This window comes from Ornithorhynchus anatinus, chromosome 2 (assembly GCF_004115215.2).
Source record: "Ornithorhynchus anatinus isolate Pmale09 chromosome 2, mOrnAna1.pri.v4, whole genome shotgun sequence".
Taxonomy (NCBI): Eukaryota; Metazoa; Chordata; class Mammalia; order Monotremata; family Ornithorhynchidae; genus Ornithorhynchus; species Ornithorhynchus anatinus.
The window spans coordinates 104,113,289-104,132,389 of NC_041729.1; the positions used below are offsets into that span (position 1 = coordinate 104,113,289).

The 19,101-nt window shown below is 46.8% G+C and overlaps 1 protein-coding gene across 2 annotated transcripts in view; it reads left to right on the forward strand.

The window, feature by feature from the left end:
• Window positions 1–1,133: 1,133 nt before the first annotated feature.
• MCM9 (minichromosome maintenance 9 homologous recombination repair factor) overlaps window positions 1,134–19,101 on the forward strand; it is a 92,330-nt gene continuing 74,362 nt past the window's right edge. For both annotated transcript variants that reach the window (XM_029057292.2, XM_029057296.2), the window contains exons 1-5: window positions 1,134–1,199; window positions 9,523–9,698; window positions 11,253–11,604; window positions 16,596–16,909; window positions 18,300–18,381. In XM_029057292.2, the coding sequence (XP_028913125.1) occupies window positions 11,295–11,604; window positions 16,596–16,909; window positions 18,300–18,381 (706 nt within the window). In that variant the 5' untranslated portion in view covers window positions 1,134–1,199; window positions 9,523–9,698; window positions 11,253–11,294. The remainder of the gene's footprint in view (window positions 1,200–9,522; window positions 9,699–11,252; window positions 11,605–16,595; window positions 16,910–18,299; window positions 18,382–19,101) is intronic.

A 19,101-nucleotide genomic window follows, 5' to 3' on the forward strand; every position in this document is an offset into this window, starting at 1 on the left:
GCCCCCATAAGAACGACCAATAGCGGCCCGTCCCACAACAGGCCCCGCCCCCTCCGCTCTTCGTCCAATGGCGCTCCAGCCCCCAGCTGGCCGGTCCTCTCCGCTGCCCTCTCAATGGAGCCCCAGTCGGCCCCGCCCCCCTCCGGCGCTCCCCCAATGGCGTTCCAGCTCTTCTAGAAGGCCACGCCCCCCGACCGATCCCACCAATGGCGTTCCCGCCCTCGCATAAGCCACGCCCCCCGTCCGGCGCTTCCCCCAATGGGGCAACAGCTCTGGCATAAGGCTCCGCCCCCTCCGGCCAATGGCGTTCCAGCTCCCCTAGCAGGCCTCGCCCCCTCCAGCGATCCCCCAATGGTGTTCCGGCTCTCCAAGCAGGCCACGCCCCCTTCCAGCCATTCCGCCAATGGTGTTCCGGCTCTTCTAGCAGGCTACGCCCCTTCCAGCCATTCCGCCAATGGCGTTCCAGCCCTCTCATCAGGCCACGCCCCTTCCAGCCATTCCGCCAATGCTGTTCCGGCTCTCCTAGCAGGTCACGCCCCCTCCAGCGATTCGCCAATGGCGTTCCGGCTCTCCTAGCAGGCCACGCCCCCTCCTGACACTCCGCCAATGGCGTTCCGGCTCTCCTAGCAGGTCACGCCCCCTCTAGCGATCCGCCAATGACGTTCCGGGTTTCCTAGCAGGCCACGCCCCCTCCTGCCATTCCGCCAATGCTGTTCCGGCTCTCCTAGCAGGTCACGCCCCTTCCAGCCATCCCGCCAATGGCGTTCCGGCTCTCCCAGCAGGCCACGCCCCCTTCGAGCCATCCCGCCAATGGCGTTCCGGCTCTCCCAGCAGGCCACGCCCCTTCCAGCCATTCCGCCAATGGCGTTCCGTCCCTCGCAGCAGGCCACGCCCCTTCCAGCCATCCCGCCAATGGTGTTCCGTCTCTCCTAGCAGGTCACGCCCCCCCTCCAGCGATCCGCCAATGGCGTTCCGGCTCTCCTAGCAGGCCACGCCCCCTCCCGCCATTCCGCCAATGGCGTTCCCTCTCTGGCAGCAGGCCCCGCCCCCCGCCCGGCCCGTTGGTCCCCGCGGGGCGGGAAGCGGCCGATCCGCCCGCCCGCCCGCCTCCATTCATTCCCCGCTGGATTGATTGATTCCCGATCGGATCGATTCCCGATCGGATCGATTCCCGTTTGGATTGATTCCCGGGGTCGAAGGTAACGGCGGGGGAGGGGCACCCGGAGCCACGTGCGCAAACCTAGAGGGGGAGAAGCCCCCGGGAACCTCCAGCCTTCGCTTTTCTTTCTTATGATAATAATAATCAAAATAATATAATATAATAATAATAGTATTTGTTAAGCTCTGACTATGTGCCAAGCACTGTTCTCGGCGCTGGGGGAGATGCAAACTAATCAGGTGGTCCCACCTGGGGCTCCCAAGCTTCCTCCCCGAGAAGCAGCGTGGCTCAGGGGCAAGAGCCCGGGCTTGGGAGTCACAGGTCATGGGTTCGAATCCCGGCTCTGCCCCTGGTCAGCTGGGTGACTGTGGGCGAGTCACTTCACTTCTCTGGGCCTCAGTGACCTCATCTGTCAAATGGGGATGAAGACTGGGAGCCCCACGTGGGACCACCTGATGACCCTGGATCTCCCCCGGCGCTTAGCACAGTGCTCGGCACATAGTAGGCGCTTCACAAATACCAGCATTATTATTTTACAGACAAGGGAACTGAGGCCCAGAGAAATCAGGTGACTTGCCCAAAGTCACCCAACTGACACGTGGCGGAGGCGGGATTGGAACCCACGACCTCTGACTCCCCAGCCCGGGCTTTTGCCACTGAGCCACGCTGTCCTAGCATGCCTCTCTTTATAATAATGATAATAATGATGGTATTTGCTAAGCGCTGACTCTGTGCAGAGCACTGTTCTAAGCGCGGGGGGAGATCCAGGGGCATCAGGTGGTCCCACCTGGGGCTCTCGGTCTCAATCCCCATTTTCCAGATGAGGTCACTGAGGCCCAGAGAAGCGAAGTGACTTGCCCACAGTCACCCAGCTGACAAGTGGCCGAGCCGGGATTCGCACCCATGACTTCTGACTCCCAGGCCCGGGCTCTTGCCACTGAGCCACGCTGCTTCTCTAAGTGCTCACTATGTGCCACTATTAAACTACTACTAATAATAATAATTACTGTGTCTGGTAAGCCCTTACTATGTGCCAGGCACTAGAGAAGCAGCGTGGCTCAGTGGCAAGAGCCCGGGCCTGGGAGTCAGAGGTCATGGGTGCGAAACCCGGCTCTGCCATTTGTCAGCTGGGTGACTGTGGGCGAGTCACCTAACTTCACTCTGCCTCAGTTCCCTCATCTGTCAAATGGGGATTGACTGTGAGCCTCACGTGGGACAACCTCATTCCCCTGGATCTACCCCAGCGTTTGGAACAGTGCTCTGCACATAGTAAGCACTGAACAAATACCAACATTATTATTATTATAACCACTCCTAATAATTATGCTATCTGTTCAACGCTTACTATGTGCTAAGCAGTGGACTACTACTACTAATAATAATTATGGTATTAAGTGCTTACTAAGTTCATTCAGCAGTATTTATTGAGTGCATACTATGTGCAGAACAATGTACTGAGCGCTTGGAATGTACTAAGTGCCAGTACTGTACTATTGCTATTACTAATAATAATTTTGGTATCTGTTAAGCCCTTCCTACGTGCAGAGCACTGTACTGAGCGCTTGGAATGTACTAAGTGCCAGTACTGTACTATTGCTAATACTAATAATAATTTTGGTATCTGTTAAGCGCTTCCTGTGTGCAGAGCACTGTACTGAGCGCTTGGAATGTACTAAGTGCCAGTGCTGTACTATTGCTATTACTAATAATAATTTTGGTATCTGTTAAGCCCTTCCTACGTGCAGAGCACTGTACTGAGCGCTTGGAATGTACTAAGTGCCAGTACTGTACTATTGCTAATACTAATAATAATTTTGGTATCTGTTAAGCACTTCCTGTGTGCAGAGCACTGTACTGAGCGCTTGGAATGTACTAAGTGCCAGTACTGTACTATTGCTATTACTAATAATAATTTTGGTATCTGTTAAGCCCTTCCTGTGTGCAGAGCACTGTACTGAGCGCTTGGAATGTACTAAGTGCCAGTACTGTACTATTGCTATTACTAATAATAATTTTGGTATCTGTTAAGCGCTTCCTGTGTGCAGAGCACTGTACTGAGCGCTTGGAATGTACTAAGTGCCAGTGCTGTACTATTGCTATTACTAATAATAATTTTGGTATCTGTTAAGCACTTCCTATGTGTAGAGCACTGTACTGAGCGCTTGGAATGTACTAAGTGCCAGTACTGTACTATTGCTATTACTAATAATAATTTTGGTATCTGTTAAGCGCTTCCTATGTGCAGAGCACTGTACTGAGCGCTTGGAATGTACTAAGTGCCAGTACTATACTGTCGCTATTACTAATACGTGGCTCAGTGGAAAGAGCACGGGCTTTGGAGTCAGAGGTCGTGGGTTCGAATCCCAGCTCGGCCACTTGTCAGCTGTGTGACTTTGGGCGAGTCACTTCACTTCTCGGTGCCTCAGTGACCTCATCTGTAAAATGGGGATTAAGACGGTGAGCCTCACGTGGGATAACCTGATTCCCCTGTGTCTACAACCAGCGCTTAGAACGGTGCTCGGCACATAGTAAGCACTTAACGGATACCAACATTATTATTAATATTAATGTTATTAATTATAACGTAGTAATTATTAATAATATTATTAATAATTATTAATGTTGGTATCCGTTAAGCGCTTACTATGTGCTAGACACTGGAGATCTCTTCCCTCCTCTCAAATACCACCCCCTCCACCTGTGCTTAGGACCCCATTCCCCCTCAACTTATAAAAACCATCACCCCTGCCCTTCTTTAACTTCCATCTTTAACCGCTCACTCTCCAACGGCTTCTTCCCCTCTGCCTTCAAACACACCCATGTCTCCCCCATCCTAAAAAAACCCCTCTCCCCAGCCCACTTCCCCTTCCAGTTATCGCCCTATCTCCCTCCTACCCTTCCTTTCCAAGCTCCTAGAACGAGGCGTCTACACTCGCTGCCTCGAATTCCTCCACTCCCAACTTTCCAAGCGCTTAGTACAGTGCTCTGCACACAGTAAGCGCTCAATAAATACGGTTGAATGAATGAACGCTACTAATAATAATTATGGTGTTTGTTAAGCGCTTACTATGTGCAGGCACTGTCCCCTCGACTCTGTTTATTGCCATTGTTCTTGTCTGTCCGTCTCCCCCGATTAGACCGTGAGCCCGTCAAAGGGCCGGGACCGTCTCTATCTGTTGCTGACTTGTACATTCCAAGCGCTTAGTACAGTGCTCTGCACATAGTAAGCGCTCAATAAATACTATTGAATGAATAATAATTCTGGTATTTGTTAAGTGCTTACTAAGTGCCAATACTGTACTATTGCTATTACTAATAATCATTATGGTATCTATTAAGTGCTTACTATGTGCCCGGCACTTTCCTACTGCTACTACTACTAATAATTATGGTATCTGTTAAGCGCTCACTATATACCAGGCACTGTACTGAAGCTGGGTGGCTTAGTGGAAAGAGCCTGGGCCCGGGAGTCAGAGGACATAGGTTCTAATCCCGGCTCCGCCACCTGTCTGCTCTGTGACCTTGAGCAAGTCACTTCACTTCTCTGGGCCTCAGTTACCTCATCTGGAAAATGGGGATTGGGACTGTGAGGCCCCACATGGGACAGGGATTGCGTCCAACCTAATAAGCCGTAGCTACCCCGGCACTTAGTACAGTTCGTGGCACATAGTAAGCACTTAAAAAATACCATCTTTATTATTACTACTACTAATAATTATTATTTTGATATCTGTGAAGTGCTTGCTATGTGTTAGACACTGTATTACTACTACTAATAATAATGATTATGGTATTTGTTAAGTGCTTAGCATGTGCCAGGCACTGCACTACTACAGAGAAACAGCATGGCTCAGTGGAAAGAGCCCAGGTTTGGGAGTCAGAGGTTGTGGGTTCTAATCCCAGCTCCACCATTTGTCAGCTGTCTGACTTTGGGCAAGTCACTTCACATCTCTGGGCCTCAGTTACCTCATCTGTAAAATGGGGATGGAGACTGTGAGCCCCACGTGGGATGAACTGATCACCTTGTATCCCCCCCCCCCACCCAGCGCTTAGAACAGTGCTTTGCACAAAGTAAATACTTAACAAATACCACCATTATTATTGCTGGTTATCCGTTAACGGCTTACTATGTGCCAGGCATTGTACTAATAGTAATAATAATTATGGTATCTGTTAAGCTCTTACTATGTGCCTACTACTACTATTAATAATTATAATAGTGGTATTTGTTAATTGATTTCTATGTGCCAGGCAATGTACTAATAATAATAGTGGCATTTGTTAAGTGCTTACTATGTGCCAGGCACTGTACTAAGCGCTGGGGTGGATACAAGCAAAATGGTTTGGACACAGTCCCTGTCTCATGTGGGCCTCACAGTCTCGATTCCCATTTTACAGATGAGGGAACTGAGGCCCAGTGAAGTGACTTGCCCAAGGTCACACAGCAAACAAGTGGCGGATCCGGGATTAGAACCCATGACCCTTCATTCGTACAATCGTATTTATTGAGCGCTTACTGTGTGCAGAGCACTGTCCTAAGTGCTTGGAAAGTACAATTCAGCAATAGAGAAAGTCAATCCCTGCCCTCACCGGGACTAGACTTTGAACATGTTGTGGGTAGGGAATGTCTCTGTTTATTGTTGTATTGTACTTTCCCACGTGCTTAGTACAGTGCTTAGCTCATAGTAAGAGCTCAGTAAATATGATTGAATGAATAAATATTAAGCACTGGAGTAGATACAATTTAATCAGCTTGGACACAGTCCCTGTCCTACAAGGAGCTCACAGTCTTAATCCCCATTTTACAGAGGGAGTAACCGAGGCACAGAGAAGTTCAGTGACTTGCCTATGGTCACACAGCACACAGAGAACCCAGGTTCTCCGACTTCCAGGCTCACGCTTTATCCTGTAGGCCATGCTACTTTACGGTTCTCTGCCAAGCACCTAGGACAGTGCTCCACCCACAGTATCCATTCAATTGTATTTATTGCCTGCTTACTGTGTGCGAAGCATTGTGTTAAGCGCTCAGCACTGTACAGTAGGTGCTCGATGAATACCATTGATTCTTCCCAGGCAGGGGTCTCCCTCACCCAGGTCCCCCTTTACATTTCAGAGCAAGTGAAGAAGAACAGATGCTCAAATTTGTTAATCTGTCTCCCCGCCTCTACACTGTAAGATCATTGTGGGCAGGAAATGGGTCTGTTAATTGTTGTATTGTACTCTCCCAAACGCTTAGTAAAGGGCTCTGCACACCTTAAGCGCTCAATAAATACGATTGAGTGAATAAGCTCAGATCCTCACTTGCCTGCGGCCGGAGGGCAGGCCCCATCACCAGTCGCTGACGATGCCCAACTTTCGTAGGTTGGCCGAAGTGGCATCTCTAACCAACCTGGACTGGCCCTGGGCCTCAGTTACTTCATCTGTCAAATGGGGGAATATGAGTGTGAGCCCCATGTGGGGCAGGGTCTGTATCTACCCCGGTGCTGAGAACCGTGCTTGGCACATAGTAAGCGCTTAGCAAGTACCATATTAATAATAATGATTATTATTATGCCAAGGCCAGGGGGGCTTGGAAACGTACAGGAGGAGAGAGGAAATGGAGGCTGTGGTGTTGCAGGCCTTCTTGCAAGCAGAGCTGAAGGAGCCCCTGCCTCACATCCGTCAGTGCTCCATCCGTTTGCTCTTTATATATAGAAAAACTGTCAACCAATCTGGGGCACCTTAGTCCTCTCCACCAAGAATCCTGGAGAAATGCAGAGCATGGCATGAACCCGCTACTTTGGGATAGAGTACAACCCTTCCTATGTCCCTGGACTCCTGGCAGAAATGGATTTAGTCTTATTATTGGCAGTTTATTGTTTAGAATAAGAACTCCACTACTTTGGGATAGAATATAATCCTTCCTAGGTCCCTGGACTCCTGGCAGAAATTGATGTAGCCTTATTATTATTGGCAGTTGATTATAATAAGAACCCCACTACTTTGGGATAGAATACAACCCTTCCTATGTCCCTGGACTCCTGGCAGAAATGGATTTAGCTTTATTATTATTAGCAGTTTATTGTTTATAATAACTCCACTACTTTGGGTTGGAATACAAACCTTTCTTTGTCCCTGGATTTGTAGCAGAAATTGATTTAGCCTTATTATTATTAGCAGTTTATTAATTATAATAAGAACTCCACTTCTTTGGGATAGAATACAACCCTTCCTATGTCCCTGGACTCCTGGCAGAAATTGATTTAGCTTTATTATTATTAGCAGTTTATTGTTTATAATAAGAACTCCACTACTTTGGGTTGGAATACAAACCTTTCTTTGTCCCTGGATTTGTAGCAGAAATTGATTCAGCCTTATTATTATTAGCAGTTTATTGTTTATAATAAGAACTCCACTACTTTGGGATAGAATACAACCCTTCCTATGTCCCTGGAATCCTGGCAGAAATGGATTTAGCCTTATTATTATTAGCAGTTTATTGTTTATAATAAGAAGTCCACTACTTTGGGTTGGAATACAAATCCTGGCAGAAATGGATTTAGCCTTATTATTATTAGCAGTTTATTGTTTAAATTAAGAACTCCTCTACTTTGGGTTGGAATACAAACCTTTCTTTGTCCCTGGATTTGTAGCAGAAATTGATTTAGTCTTATTATTATTAGCAGTTTATTGTTTCTAATAAGAACCCCACTACTTTGGAATAGAATACAGCCCTTCCTATGTCTCTGGACTTCTAGCAGAAATGGATTTAGCCTTATTATTATTAGCTGTTTATTGATTATAATAAGAACCCCACTGCTTTGGGATAGAATTCAACCCCTTCTGTGTCCCTGGACTCCTGGCAGAAATTGATTTAGTCTTATTACCACTAGCAATTTGTTGATTATAATAATCATAGTCGTATTTGCTAAGTGCAGAGGCACCTTGGCTTAGTGGAAAGAACCTCGGGCTTGGGTGTCAAGGAACCAAATTATACTATCCCAGCGCTTAGTACAATGCTCTGCACACAGTAAGCGCTCAATAAATACTAATGAATGAATGAACCCGGATTCTGTTATAATTGCAATCATGGTGTTGTTAAGCACTTACTCTATGTCAAGGACTATTCTAAGCCCTGATATAAGTTGATCAGGTTGGATACAGTTCCTGTCTCTCATGGGACTCACAATCTAAGTAGGCAGAAGAACAGGTATTGACTCCCCATTGTGCAGGTGAGGAAACTGAAGCACAGAGAATTAAGTGAAGGAGAATTAAGTGAAGGTCACACAACGGGCAAGTGGTGGAGCTGGGATTAGAACCCAGGTCCTCTGGTTTCCAGGCCCTTGTTTGTTCCAATAGATCATGCTGATTCTCCTCCCAGCTTTGCCACTTGCTGCTGAGTGACCTTGGGCAAGCCGTTTAATCACTCCGCGCCTCAGAGAACTTCTGCGTGTCCTGGAGCCAACTCTTAGGTGTAATTATTATAAATAATATTTAAGTGCCAAAAGAACGAGGATTTGGGAACTAGAACTTGTGATAGAGGTGTGGACTGAGTGTATCCGTAAATTGTCATTTGTGTGATTGGAAGCTCTTCAAGGGGAGGGACTATGACACTTCAATTTTATGATCCTAATTTTGTTAAAAGGTTCCAGGTACAGTGTAATACACACAGAGCTTAATCAACACAAATGACAAAATGCACTAATTTTTTTTTCTTTTGTGGCTTGGATGGTGGGGGTGATCAGCTTTTCACAAAAACTGAGGGAGGAAAGTAGCGTTACTGTTCACTGTTCACCCCAAACATTCATTTTATTTTGCTTATCTCCCTCCCCATGCCCCTGCTTGGCACTTAGTGCTTAATCAATACTATTATTATTATTATTACTGTTATTGGATAGAGCACGCGCCTGGGAGTTGGAAGGTCATGGGTTCTAATCCTGCTCCGCCACATGTCTGCTGCGTGACCTTGGGCAAGTCCCTTCACTTCTCTGGGCCTCAATTACCTCACCTGTAAATGGGGGTTAAGAGGGTGAGCCCCATGGGGGCCAGAGACTGAGTCCAACTTGACTAACTTGAAGTAGGCGCTTAAGTACCATTATTATTATTACTCCAAGTAAGAAATGATAAATTAAAATTTACAGAAACTAAAACTGTTTTTTTTTTTCTTTTATGAACCAGGCAGGGTTTACAGGTCAGCCAGTTGTGCTTAGAGATTGAGGCTCCCAGGGACCTGTTTTGAGCTTCAAGCAGAAGGATGATTAAGGGGAGGGTTGCATCCTGCTAATTGTCGGGTGGGCTAGGGAAAAGCCAAACTCTTGAGTTTGGGGCTCTGAAGCTCCCCGGTGACTGCCCTCTCAGCTGAGACGTATTTTTATGTTTTGCAGCTTTCCAGTAGGAAATGGGGTTATTTGACACATGAAGAAGTCAAGTCATGCTGTCTAAGATACTCTCAGGTGACCTTCCTAACAAAGAACCGGACTGATTCTCACAAAGACTGTGGCTTCTGTTCCTCTTCACAGCTGCACAACTGCCATACTCCAAATTCTGTGCAATTTTCACAGTAAGTGTATATAGTAGGCAGCCAGTCCAGGTGGTCCATGCACAGTAGAGGTGCAATGAATGCTGATCATGATGGTGAGAATATTAAATATGGTATTCTTCAAGTGCTTACTATGTGCTAGGCACCGTGCTAAGCACTGGGATGGATTAAAGCAAATCAGGTTGGACACAGTCCCTTATCCCATGTGGGATTCACAGCCTCAATCCCCATTTTATAGATGATGTAACTGAGGCCCAAGGAGGTGAAGGAACTTGCCCAAGGTCGCACAACAGACAAGTGGCGGAGCCGGGATCAGAACCCATGACCTTCCAACTCCCAGGCCCGTGCTTTATCCACTATGCTGTGCTCTATCCGCTCTTTCCCAGTTACCATAGGAATGTGTTGAGTGGGTTGGAATGGGTCATGCATTTTTGTAATCAATTAATCAGTGGTGTCTTTTGAGCACTTATCATCAATAATGGTATTTATTGGATGCTTTTTTTATGCAGAGCACCGTACTAAGTGCTTGAGAGAGTACAATACAAGAGGGTTGGCAGGCATGTTCCCTGCCCACCATGAGTTTACAGTCTAGAAGGGGAGACAGGCATTAATGTGAATAAATAAGTCATGTATGATCTATAATTTAAAGATATGTACATAAATTCTGTGGGGTTGAGGACGGAACAAGTATCAAATGCCCAAAGATCACAGATCCAAGTGCACAGACAACGCAGAAGGGAGAGGGAGCTGGGGAGAAGAGGGCTTCGTTGGGAAAGTCCTCTTGGAGGAAATGTGATCCTAATACTGTGTGCAGAACACTGTATTAATTAAGCACCTGGAAGAATATGGTAAACACATCCATGTCCTCAGGGAATTTACGAATTCGGTAAACACGATCCCTGTCCTCAGGGAATTTACAATCTAGCAGGGGAGGCAGGCATTAAAATAAATTTCAGATAGGAAAGACAAGTGTGTATGTATGTAAATGCTGAGGGAAGGAGTGTGATGAATCCCTAAGGGCTTTGGGATAAGGACTCAAATGCATAGGTGATGAAACAGGGAGGGAAAATCGGTTGGGAAGTGTGGGATTAGTTGGGGAAGGCTTCCCAGAGTCAGTCAATCATATTTATTGAGCACTTACTGTGTGCAGAGCACTGTACTAAAGGCTTAGGAGCGTCCAAATCACAGACACATTGGCTGGAGAATATTTCGCAAGAATATAGTAATAATAACGATGGTATTTGTTAAGCACTTACAATGTGCCAAGTGTTCTTCTAAGCGCTGGGATAGATACAAGGTAATCAGATTGTCCCATGTGGGACTCACAGTCTTCCCCATTTTACAGATGAGGGAACTAAGTCACAGAGAAGTGAAGTGACTTGCCCAAAGTCACACAGGGGACAAGTGACAGCCTGGATTAGAACCCAGTACCTTCTCACTCCCCACCCGGGCTCTTTCTCCAAAGCCACGCTGCTTTGGGGGTTTGGAATGGGTCATGCACCGTGTTGGTGGGTATCATGTAGAAGCCCCAGAGGTAAAAATGGTTTTGTTTCTCTCTTCGTCTTGTCACCGTAGGTTGTCTTTAGGCTTTCCTTTGCTGCTTCTGAGGGCCGAAGGATGCTCCTGAGCGCCGATCAGATCGCCCTGATCGGGCAGGTGTTCGAATCGTACGTGACCGAACAGCACCGGGGTCATCTCCTGCAGATCCTGAAGGAACAGGATGAGGATGCGCACTATCCAGTCGTGGTGGACGCCCTGACCCTCTTTGAGACCAACATGGAGATCGGGGACTATTTCAATGCCTTCCCGAGCCAGGTGCTCCCCGTTCTGGACGGAGCACTGCGCAGGGCTGCCCTGGCCATCCTGAACGGTGCTCCAGCCCCGGAGGAGCTGAGCATGAAGCAGAATCTTCACACCAGGATAGCTGGTGAGTTGCCCCAGCCTCCCAGCTGCTCAGAACTTGGTGGTGGGGATTCTTTTTGTGAGGTGGAGGTGGGGAAAAATATTTTTTTGGCCTTTTAAATACCTGCTAATTGCCTAATATTACTATTGTTAATACTACTTATTAAAATAATAATGATGGTATTTGTTGAGTGCTTACTATATGTCAAGCACTTTTGTAAACCACTGGGGTACATACAGGGTCATCAGGTCGTCCCACATTGGGCTCACAATCTTAAACCCCATTTTACAGATGAGGAAAGTGATGCACAGAGAAGTGAAGTCACTGGCTCAAGGTCACACAGGCAGTTAGTAGAGGCAGCATTAGAACCCAGGTCCAATGACTCCCAAACCCCTGCCCTTTCCACTAGTCTTTGCTGCACTGCTATTCAGAAGTAATTCTTATTAATAGGCAGCCTGTATGTTCTATAGCTCTACCTATAAAAAACCTTAATAGACTATTCGTCATAGAGATGGAGAATTATTGACAATTGCAGAATTTAGTACGTACCTCTTCCCTTAGGTCCTTATCCTCTAAACATTTTGATACTCGCCCCACTTCCCCAGCCCCATATCACTTAAGTACATATTGTTAGACTCTGCCGAGACTCCTACCTAATGTATTTTAATGTTGGAGTCCCCAAGTTGATGTTCTTGAGGGCAGGGATCGTTGGTAGACGTAGATGACACTCCCTTTCCACAAGGAGCTTACCGTCTACAGGGGAGGGTGAAGAGGGAGAGGAAATGGGAAGTTGGTGCGTGAAGTCCTCTTTGGAGGAGATGTGATTTTAGTAGGGCTTTGAAGATGAGGAGATGGGTGGTCTGTCAGATACAAAGGGGGAGGCATTTCCAGGCCAGAGGGAGGACGCGGACAAGGGGTTGGCTGTGAGACCGAGGAAATCGAAGAACTGTGATTAGGTTAGCATTAGAGGAGCGAAGTGTGGGCTGGAGTATAGTAGGAGATTAATGAGATAAGATAAGGGATGGGAGAGCTGATGGAGTGCCTTAAAGGCCATGATAAGGAGTTTCAGTTGGATGCAGAGATGGCTGGGTAGCCAATGGAGGTTTTTGAGGAGCTGGGAGATGTGGACTGAACGGTTATTTAGAAATTTGATCTGGGCAGCAGAGTGAAGTATGGATGGGAGAGGGGAGAGACAGGAGGCAGGGAGCTCAGTGAGCCGGCTGATACAGTAATCGAAGAGGGATGTCCACCCAGAGGACTCCGGAATAACAAAATTCCCTAAAATTGGTCCCTCTGATTTCTCCCTAAATAAGCTTTATGGAGTGAAGAAGGAGAAAGGCTAGTAGCCCGATGCTTTCTCTAGCCAGTGTTAGAAAGATACCAAGCCCTGCAAAATCATGTCTCACAATAGTTTTAGGCTCTGTTCCAGACTTTTGTGAGCATTTGGAATTTTAGGTTGTTTTAATTTGCAGGTTCCTGTGATCTTAAAAAGGAGGCTTTACAAATAGGAGGAAGGAAGGGGTAGGCAGATTGTCCTTCCTCTCCTCAATCAATCTTTGTATTGAGCAGTCACTGTGTGCACAGTCACTGTACTAAGCCGTTGGGAGAGTTCAGTAAAAGAGAGTTGGTAGATATGTCCCCTGTCCATAACGAGCTTACATTCTAGAGGGGGAGACAAATATTAATAAAAAAGAATTTCGGGTTGGGTTGTAGAAGGAAATTAGAGAGGTAAGGTATTTTGGGGAAAGGTGATTGAGTGCTTTAGAGCTGATGGTAATGAGTGTCTGATGCAGTGGTAGGTGGGCAACCACTGGAGGTTCTTGAGAAGTGGGAAAGCGTGGACTGAATGTTTCTGTAGAAAATGATCCGGGCAGCAGAATGAAGTAGGGACGGGAGTGGGGAGAGACTGCGGGCAGGGAGATCAGCAAGGAGGGTGATTTAGTAATCAAGTCAGGATAGGATAAATGCTTGGATTAATGTGGTAGCAGTTTGGATGGAGATGAAAGGGCAGATTTTTGCAATGTTGGGGAGGTAGAAGGTGTAGACCACCCCCTTCTTCAAACTTTATCCATCCTTGGCTTCGCTGCCACTATCCTCTCTTGGTTCTCCTGGCTCTCTGACCTCCCTCCTCAGTTTCTTTTGCTGGCTCCTCCTCTGGCTCCCCCCTCTGACAGTGGGGGGTGGGTCCCTCAAAGCTTTGTTTTCAGGCCCCTTCTATTCTCCATCTCTACCCTCTCCCTTGGAGAACTCATTTGCTCCCATGGCTTCAACCTCCATCTCTAAACAGATGATTCCCAAATCCATATCTCCAGTCCCGACCTCTGTCCTTACCTGCAATCTCACATTTCTTCCCGTCTTCAGGGCATAATTCTCTACCTGGATGTCCCGCTGACACCGCAAGCTAAACATGTCCAAAACAGAACTCCATATCTTCCCACCTAAACCCTGTCCTCCCGGTGGCTTTCCATTCACCGTAGACAATACCACTATCCTTCCTATCTCATAAGTCCGTAACCTTGGGGTTGTCCTCGACTCATCTCTCTCGTTCTACCCACATATTCAACATCACCAAATCCTGGCTATTCTTCCTTCACAACATTGCTAAAATCTGCCCTTTCCTCTCCAAACTGCTGTCTTGCTGATCCAAGCAGTTATCCTATCCCACCTTGACTACCTCACTACATCTGCCTCCTCGCTGACCTCCCGGCTTGTTATTCTTTTGTTTTTTTGGGTTTTTTTTAAAAAAAGAACCGTCCTACCTAACGTTTATTTAAAAAACAAAGTAGTCAAAATGAAATGAAACCCCTTAGAAGGACTACACCTCCCTCCTCACTGACCTCCTGGCTTGTTATTCTTTTGTTTTTTGGGTTTTTTTAAAAAAAGAACCATCCTACCTAACATTTACTTAAAAGACAGAATAGACAAAATGAACTGAAACTCCTTAGAAGGACTACATCTGCCTCCTCACTGACCTCCCGGCTTGTTATTCTTTTGTTTTTTGGGTTTTTTTTAAAAAAAGAACCATCCTACCTGATGTTTACTTAAAAGACAAAATAGACAAAATGAACTGAAACCCCTTAGAAGGACCTTCCATGTGGATAATAAACCAGACTTGCCTTCTTTCATTTTCAGTGGATTTATGGAGCTCTGGCAAAATGCTTCTATATTCTTAATAATCACCAATGAACTCTATGTATCAGTCTCTGACTAATATAATTCAGGGATTCAATCACTCAATCTTACTTGTGAGCACTTTCTGTATGCAGAGCACTGTACTAAGCCCTTGGAAGAGTACAATATAATAGACATTCATACCAAGTTTGCTTACACGAAAAATGATGATCGTCTTTTGTTCATTGTTCTTTCCTTAATAAATAGCACTTTTCTTTAGAATCATTTGGGTACAGAGTAGACGAAGGCATACAAGTTCTCTGTGCATTAAAGATTTCGAGACATGAATGCGTTACTGCAGAATGTTTGGAGATCTTGACTCTGTGGAACTATTTAATGGCAGATAAATCCATCCAGCATGCCTCTTCCAGGGATATTTTCATCTAGTTGAGAGTTTTTTCCCACTATTCATTCCAACCTCTGCCCCAGGATATCCCCAAGTTCTGACCCATACCCTTCCTTTTTCATGATGTTCTGTGAGCTTCCCTGGTCTCCGTTTCTTCAGAAACCAGCATGGAAGGATCCTTTGGACACTTGAGAATAGATGTGCTAGATCGGTGTTCTTGGATTTGCACTCTTTCCCCCATCTGTCAGCCCCACAACACTTAGGCCAATATCCGTAATTTATTTCTATTGACGTCAGTCTCCCCCTCTAGACTGTAAGATCCCTATGGGCAGAGAATGTGTCTACCAACTCTAGACTGTGAGGTCATGGTGGGCAGGGAATATGTCTGTTGTTGTATTGTACTCTCCCAAGTGCTTAGTACAGTGTTTTGCCAACGGTAAGCGCTCAGTAAATACGATTGAATGAACTGTGTTATATTTTACTCTCTCGAGCTTAGTACAGTGTTCTGCACACAATAATTGCTCCATAAATACGATTAATTGATTTATTTTCCATTTCAAGATCGTACTGCACTTTTCTTTTAAAACAATAAGTTTAATTTTTCCATCTCTTCTCCTATCTGCCCCCCTCCACCTGATAGGAGACAGCAGGCTATCTTTTGGAGAAGCAGCATGGCGTAGTGGATAGTGCACAGGCCTGGGAGTCAGAAGGTCGTGGGTTCTAATTCCAGCTCTGCAAGTCACTTCACTTCTCTGTGGCCTGTGGTCTGTTGCTTATGAAGGGGGAAAAATTTCCAGGCCTGGAGGAGGAAATGAGCAAGAGTTTGGTGTCGGAGAAACAAGGAGGGGGTACAGGGATTAGGTTGAGCTCGCTGTGGACAGGAATGTCTCTGTTTTTTGTTATGTTGTACTCTCCCCAGCACTTAGTACAGTGCTTTGCATTGAGTAAGTGCTCAATAAATTCAAATGAAGAAAGTTAGTTTGAGAGGAATAAAAGCAAGCTGGGGTGTAGTGGGAAAAGAGTGGATGAGCAGGGACTCCCCTCAAAAAGCCCTCTAGTATGGTCTAGTAGAAAGAGCACAGGTTGGGAGTCAGAGGACCTGGGTTCTAATCCTGACTTTGCAGTCAGGATTACTGTGTGACCTTGGGCAAGAGCCTTAACTTCTTTGCCTCAGTTTCCTCATCCGTAAAATGAGGAATAAATATCTGTGCTCCCTCCCCCTTAGACTGGGGGCCCCAGGTGGGCCAAGAACTGTGTCCGACCTGATTATCTTGTACCTATCCCAGCGCTAAATACGGCGCTCGGCACATAGTAAGCGCTTAACGAACACCACAAAGAAGTCATGTTGATGGGTGGTGGTGCAAGCCGCTACTGCCCAGGCAAGGATTCCCTGTTGGAAACACGAAGAAATTTTGGCCTGCTATGAGATTATAACGTCGACTCTGAGTCATCTAGGACATTCAACCACCGAGATGCAATTGCTGTGTTTCATTGACAGGTCTGCCCGTGTGCCCAGAGCTGACGAGGGAGCACATCCCTAAAACCAAAGACGTGGGACACTTCCTGTCTGTCACTGGGACAGTCATCCGAACCAGCCTGGTGAAGGTCCTGGAGTTTGAGCGGGATTACATGTGTAACAAGTGCAAGCACGTGTTCGTGATCAAGGCTGACTTCGAACAACACTACACCTTCTGCCGCCCCACGTCCTGCCCCAACCCGGAAGGCTGCGGGTCCTCCAAGTTCACATGCCTCTCGGGCTCGTCTGCCCCTGCCAGCTGCAGGGACTACCAAGAAATCAAAATCCAGGAACAGGTGGGAAGGCTGGGCGGGAGCTCAACAGGTGATCAGAGAGGGGCTGAAAGCGGTTAGCAGTTTGTAGCCAGAGATGGGACCAGTCGGTCAGTCCACTATATTTATTGAGCACTTATCGGGTACAGAGCACTGTACTAAGGGCTTGGGAGAGTACACTATAATAATAAACAGTCACAGTCCCTGCCCTCAATGAGCTTACAGTTTAGAGGGGGAGACAGACATTAATATAAATAAATGACAGATATGTTCTTAAGTGCTGCGGGGCTGGGAGGGGGAAAGTATAAAGGGAGCAAGTCAGCGTGATGCAGAAGGGAGTTGAAGAAAAGGAAAAGAGGACTTAATCAGAGAAGGCCTCTTGGAGGAAGGAGATGTGACTTCAATAAGGCTTTGAATGAAGGGGGAGTAATTGTCTGTGGGATATGAGAAGGGAGGGCATTCCAGACCAGAGGCAGGATGTGGGTGAGAGGTCGGTGGCGAGACAGACGAGATGAGGCACAGTGAGAAAGTTAGCATTAGAGGAGCGAAATGTGCAGGCTGGGTTGTGGTAGGAGAGGAGCGAGGTGAGGTAGGAGAGGGCAAGGTGATTGAGTACTTTAAAGCCAATGATGAGGAGTTTCCGATTGATGCCGAGGTGGATGGGCAATGAGGCCTGCAAATTCAGCGGAACTCTGAGAGTCGATTGGGTAAAAAATAAAGCATCAGCCAGCCCTCGGGGTTATATAGACCACAATCTTCCATTAGACTTGGCTCTGACCAGGTCCTGGTTGCGATTTCCAGCAACTTTGGAAATGAGGGACTGTGGTTTCATAGGATTTGCAGACCCAAAGCACATTGGTTCTCTGGCTTACCAAAAACCCCAGTGTATGTCGGGATTACCTGGTCAGTGAACTTTCTGCAGAAAAAAAGGCTAGGGTTTGGGACGACTTGGTGGGAGGAAGCCAGGGAGGCCTAACGGGGGAAGATGGGGTGGAGGATCTCTCTCTGGAACAGCGGTGAACCAGGCCTCAACCCCACTGATGTTCCTCCCCAAGCCATGGCTCTCTTGCCTTCCTTAGAGACCATTCGGCTAGTTTCATCATAACTGGGGGGCATGTGTGTAAAGTTTGAACATTTTAATGGTATTTGTTAAGTTCTTACTATGTGCCAAGCACTGTCCTAAGAACTGGGGTATATACAAGCTAATCAGGTGGGACACAGTCCACGTCCCACATGGGGCTCAAAGTCTTAATCCCCCTTTTACAGATGAGGTAACTGATGCATAGAGAAGTGAAGTGACATGCCCAAGGTCACCCAGCAGATGGGTGGTGGAGCTGGGATTAGTACCTAGGTTCTTCTGATTCCCAGGCCTGTAGTCTTACCCACTGGTCCACTTTTTTCTCTTGCCTGCCAGGTCCAGAGACTGTCTGTCGGAAGCATCCCTCGCTCTATGAAGGTTATCCTGGAAGATGACTTAGTGGACAGTTGTAAATCTGGTAAGAGTTCAGGAGGGCACCCAATAGAGTTGATTCTTGAACACTTTCCAATTGGATATGAAAGCTTACTGGAAAGAAGGCTCTTCCTCAACTCTTCTCCCCAAAATTACCAATAATCAATCGGTGGTATTTATTGCATGCTTACCTACTTATTTATTTATATTAATGTCTGTCTCCCCCTCTACACTGTGAGCTTGTTGTGGGCAGGAATGTGTCTCTCGTTAGGTTGTACTCTCCCAAGCACTTAGTACAATGCTTTGCACACAGTAAGCGCTGAGTAAATACAATTGAGTGAATGAGTGACTCTCCCAAGTGCTTAGTACAGTGTTTTTCACACAGTACGCACTCAGTAAATACAACTGAATGAATGAATGATATAGTAGAAGAGTTGGAAGGCCCGATCCTTGCCCTTGAGGAGTTTACAGCCTAGTCAGGGGTGGGCAGAGCTTGGAGATTACATGGCCTTGGGGTGGGAGATAAGGGACTCTTGCTTTTTAGGAAGCTCCAGTGGTGATCTTGGGCAGGAATTGTCTCTATCTGTTGCCGAATTGTACACTACAAGCGCTTAGTACAGTGCTCTGCGCATAGTAAGCGCTCAATAAATACTATTGAATGAATCCCTGTAACATGGGGAAAGAGGCTTCCTCTCCACACAAGCCTTTGGGTGCCACCACCTTTTGAGGGAGCCCCTCCCTGAGTCACTCCAATCACCTCCCTTCA